This window comes from Cariama cristata, unplaced genomic scaffold (assembly GCF_000690535.1).
Source record: "Cariama cristata isolate BGI_N322 unplaced genomic scaffold, ASM69053v1 scaffold13424, whole genome shotgun sequence".
In the NCBI taxonomy this organism is placed as follows: Eukaryota; Metazoa; Chordata; class Aves; order Cariamiformes; family Cariamidae; genus Cariama; species Cariama cristata.
Window position 1 is genome coordinate 1 of NW_009612418.1, and position 4,770 is coordinate 4,770.

A 4,770-nucleotide genomic window follows, 5' to 3' on the forward strand; every position below is an offset into this window, starting at 1 on the left:
TTGCAGTTAACAATTTGTCAAATTAATTAATGGACTTTAACAGGGCAAAATGTATCTGAAAGTTATGCTAAGTCTCCTTATTAGACATAGGAAAATAATGGGAGTTGCTTGTATAGTGCTTTGATGTAGATTAAATTCTATGCGTATTCAACAAAATGAATTTGTTGTATAGCACACACAGACCTCCCTTTAATCCTTTCTCAGTAATATTTCATGGACATGAAATGTTTTGATTTTTCTTGCAGAGCCATCTGCCCAGATTTTTTTGTGGGACAAGAAGCTTGGAAACTTTCTAATGACTGGGCGTCTTTCGATGACTGGCTGAAAACCCGAAATGCCGGCAAAATAGACAAGTACAACCATTGTTCCTTGTCCAGCGAGTGGACATCCTTCTCTTACAGGAACTTTTGCCTCAGTAAAGATGCAGGATTAGATCCTAAATTATTAATGGGTCAAATACAGCTGGATGTCCACAAACAGAAATTTCATGCAACTCGTGGGTCAAGCTCATGGTTATGTGAGGGGTGCTTTTTGGAGACAAGTAGAACTTTGAACAAGAATAAGAGTGACCACTGTTTACCTGTGCAGAGAGTAGAAGTGAGATGAATGACTAAAAAAAAAAATAAAAAGAGAACTGGCAAAGGCTAGAAAATGCAGCAGTTTGCTCCTTCCAGTTCAGTTTGGTTCTGTTCCCACAGACCAGCACAACTTCCACAGATTTTAGATAGGGTGCAAACATAGTCACCAAACACTATTTAACTGGGGGATATGGGTCTTGTTTCCCATCAGATCTCAGCTAGCTCAAAGCTTTCCCATTCTTCTAGCTCTATTTTTCCCATTTTTATCTGACACGTAGCTTGATTGCATAATGTTACTGCCAATTTTGGAGCAACAGTTTTGAATTTACTTCCACAATTTGATAAATAATTTGTCTCCCTGATGAGAGATAGTTTACCTGTGGTCTGATAATAGGTTGCTCTTGACTGGCTGAGTGTCTCAAACTTTTAATTGTGTTAGCCTATATGATAACTATTGTCATTTGTGCAATTAATTGGACTGCTGTTTATAAAATCACCTTAGGTTCTAGTAACAGTGATTTAGGAAGACTGATTTTTCTCCTTTGTCTCCTCCTCTAGAGTTTCTCTTGTATTTTAGAAATGAGTAATAAATAGTAAACTAGTGTTGTGGGTTGACCCCAGCCAGCAGCCAAGCACCTATACTGCCACTCCCTCCCCCTAAGAGGGACAGGGGAGAGAATAGAAGGAACAAAGCAAGCAAACTCATGGGTTGAGATAAAGACAGTTTGATAAGTGAAGGAAAGAGAATAAACCAGGAACGATGCAAAGGCAATCACTCACCACTTCCCCCAAGCAGATCGATGCCCAGTCACTCTCTGAGCAGCAGTCACCTTGGAGGCCAGGAGAATAGAGCTAGAGCCTTAATTCACTTTCATTTACATGTCTCAGAGAAGTTGATGTCGTCCTGAAGTATCTAAAGGAACAATGTGGTGCAAAGAAGATTGGTGTCATTGGGTTTTGCTGGGGTGGAGCGGCAGTACAACATCTGATGCTGAAAAATCCTCATTTGAAGACAGGGGTGTCGCTCTACGGTAAGTCTCAAATACCTATTAACGTTCTGAGCGGACATGACCAGTGCAGGAACTTATTCTGTAGGAGTGTTACTGTAAAAAAAATCAGACATCTTATGGAAGAAGGTGATTTTATTATACAAAATCTTTAGGCAATTTGATTTTGCACACTTACATTTTTGCACTTAATCATAACGAGCAAGATCTATGTATTCAACAGCATGGCCAGGATCTCTTCTGTGTGACATAGTGTACAAGGGGCACCAAATGCCAAGGCCTCACTATGGCTCACGTTCCTGTTGGCTGGCAATGACAAAATGGTTTCTGGTCACATCTTTCATATCTTTTAGGAACCCGCAGTTACTATGAGGTGGATCTTTGCCACAGTATCTTGCTTACCTCTGTCTGCATAAGTCAGGACAGGTTGCTGCCTACTGTCTGGTTTTCATTGTTTGGAAAACCTGTTTGACACAGTTGTCTGTATTCTATCCCTCTGTTGGAAAGACATGGCAGTAGTGATACGCTGCAACCTTTTTGCTGTCCTTCTGTTAGAGTGCAGGGTCTTTTGCTGGTGAGTCATCTCGGCTGGGGGCTGCACAGGATGCAGACCTTCAGATCATGACTTGAACAACTTACTCCTCAATGTCACTGCTGGCAGTGATCTCTCATTACTAATATGAACCATTTTATATCTCTGTGTTTTAACCTTTGCACTCTCACACTTCCATTCTTAATGCATTTATGCTACCTTTAATATTTTTGTTATAAACCTCAGTACTTCTATATAACCCAGACCAATTTATACTCATTCAAGGTGAAAGTAAGTTGAAACTATTTTTTGGGAAAGTTTATGGGGACTATTTTGCTGCACTGATTTGCTGATCAGCTGAGTCAATTAAACAATGTTACTTGCTAATTTTTTACTTTTCCATTGTAATAATTTCAATAATGAAAAGAGTGGCCAGGGTGGTAGCTAGTTAGCTTTACTGTTACTTAAATTAAAATATATTTGAATAGTCAAAACTACAATATCAATTTGTTATGAATTTATATCAGTATAAATGTATGTACACCGAAATCCTAATCATGTATCTGGAATTACGAATATTTACAATTATCTTAAAAATGGCCATGCCAGGCTACAGGTGAGCAGCTCTGAAGTGCCCATCTTTCACACGACCCTGTCTCTGAGAGTGGTCAGAAGCAGATGCCCAAAGAAAACTATAAGAACAGGGCAAACATAACAGTACTTCCCTGACTTCTTCAGACAGAGCTGGTCTGTCTTTAATGACATCCCAAATCACAGGAAGTTCTCACAACAAAAGGGACTTTTAAGCAAAGTGTGTTTAATTCCATTACAAACCGATCAACTCTAACTGATCAGAACGTATTTTATTTCGACTGTGTAGCTTTGGTAGTGATTTAACCACTTTAAGTGGCATTACTCATGGTATATGCCCTCCTTCTTGCCTAGGAGTGATCAAGTTCTTTGAGGACAGATTCAGTTTGCTTCATCCCACTTTCTTCATTTTTGCTGAAAAAGATGAGATCATCCCATTGGAGAAGGTGAGTTTCCCATCAGAGATATTTGTCTTTTTTAATACTTTTCATACTTGTTTTGTAATTTAATATTTGCTTAAGAGAACATGGAAAACTAATTTGCACTTTTCTTCCTCTTTCATGAACTCCTACAGTAGTTCTACACAAATTTATGTTGTTTGTCTCCAAATCAAAAAGTTTTACAACAACACTGAAAAATCTTTTCTGTTTCTGTTGCAAAATATGGATGATTTGTATATGAGAACTCCCAGGAGGAAAAAAGCAAGAATCCAAAGGAAGACTTCTGTCAAGTTTAAGATAGGAGACCCTCTTTAATTATGCTGATGATGCATAAAATCAGCAGAAAGTCCCCACCTATACTGGTGGAATCACTAGTTGCAGGAGACTTAAAAAATCCCATGACTATCCTTTTCCTTCCCCCACTGTCTGGCAGAGCTTCTCCCTTCTGGTACTCTGTCAACAGCCTTCCTGGGGAGCCCAGGTGGAGAATGACTGGAGAAAGACTGTTATCTACCAAGGGGATCAAAGAGGAAGACACGCTTTCATTGAGTGGGGTTGGCTTTAATTTTCTTGCCAAAAATGCCAGTAGCTTTGAACTGCTGATTTTTTATCAGTGCCTTGCCTCTCTCAATTTCAAATTACTTCAAAATCTTGCCCCATTTTTTTTGTGTGTGTGAGGTCTATCAGCAGTAACTTGTACAGTGATCAATACATGCTAACCTTCTCACAACACTGAGCATTAGGTGTTTTTACCTTTACAGGCATTATTACAGCAACCCATATTCTTTTTTGCAGTTTTATACAGTCACATGCTGTTATTTTACTGGACATAAAAGCCTAGTTAAATAAAGTAAGTGTAGAAACAGAAATGCATTTGGGTATAAAATTAATAGAAGAGAAAACGAGGGCAAGGCTGCACTGTGTCCATCTCCCAGAGAAGTAAAAAAACAGGACAGTTTGAGGACTGTAAATACATAACATGTTAACTCTGTACTCAGCCAGCATGGAACATTCTATGTTACAGGTCACTCAACTGGAGCAGAAGCTTAAGCAAAACTGTAAGGTTGCTTATGAAGTTAAAATTTACCCTGGACAGACGCATGGGTTTGTACATCGCAAAAGAGAAGATATCAACCCTCAAGATAAACCTTATATTGAAGAAGGAAGAAAGGATATGATCAACTGGCTGAATAAATATCTTTAGCATAGATAAATGCCCATAAAATAAATCAGTTGTTGTAGGATATCAAAAAATAATTAAAAAAGAGTATATTGATTAAAAGGTTCTTAAACCCATCAAAATAGTTTGTAAAACTCTTTTGCAATAGCAGTACTTATTTGCACTTATTTTCTAAGTAGATGCTTAGAAATGGCTTTTCAAATGCTGAAAGCTATAAATGTAAAAGAGATTTAAAAATTTGATCTTGTGTGTCTTAAAATTATTGTAATCTCATATGGGATATTTTCTAGAATCTGAAAGTTTCACTTTTTTATATTAATGTCAGTATGATAAAAAATTCATTGAAACTCTGCCTATGCTTGAGAAATGCTCTCCTAAAAGATGTGTTTAGAGTTGCTGAGCTGTGAGATTTTCAGCTCCGAGATTTTCAGCTTTGAGTTCT

The 4,770-nt window shown here is 37.9% G+C and overlaps 1 protein-coding gene across 1 annotated transcript; it reads left to right on the plus strand.

Annotated features, from left to right (window-relative positions):
- Positions 1-245: 245 nt before the first annotated feature.
- On the plus strand, positions 246-4,462 carry LOC104160498 (carboxymethylenebutenolidase homolog; the record flags this gene model as incomplete). The annotated part of the gene is made up of 4 exons (XM_009698627.1): positions 246-353; positions 1,467-1,609; positions 3,063-3,154; positions 4,173-4,462. Coding segments are annotated over 4 exons (523 nt in total), but the record flags the coding sequence as incomplete, so codon positions are not given.
- Between the last annotated feature and the right edge of the window lie 308 nt (positions 4,463-4,770).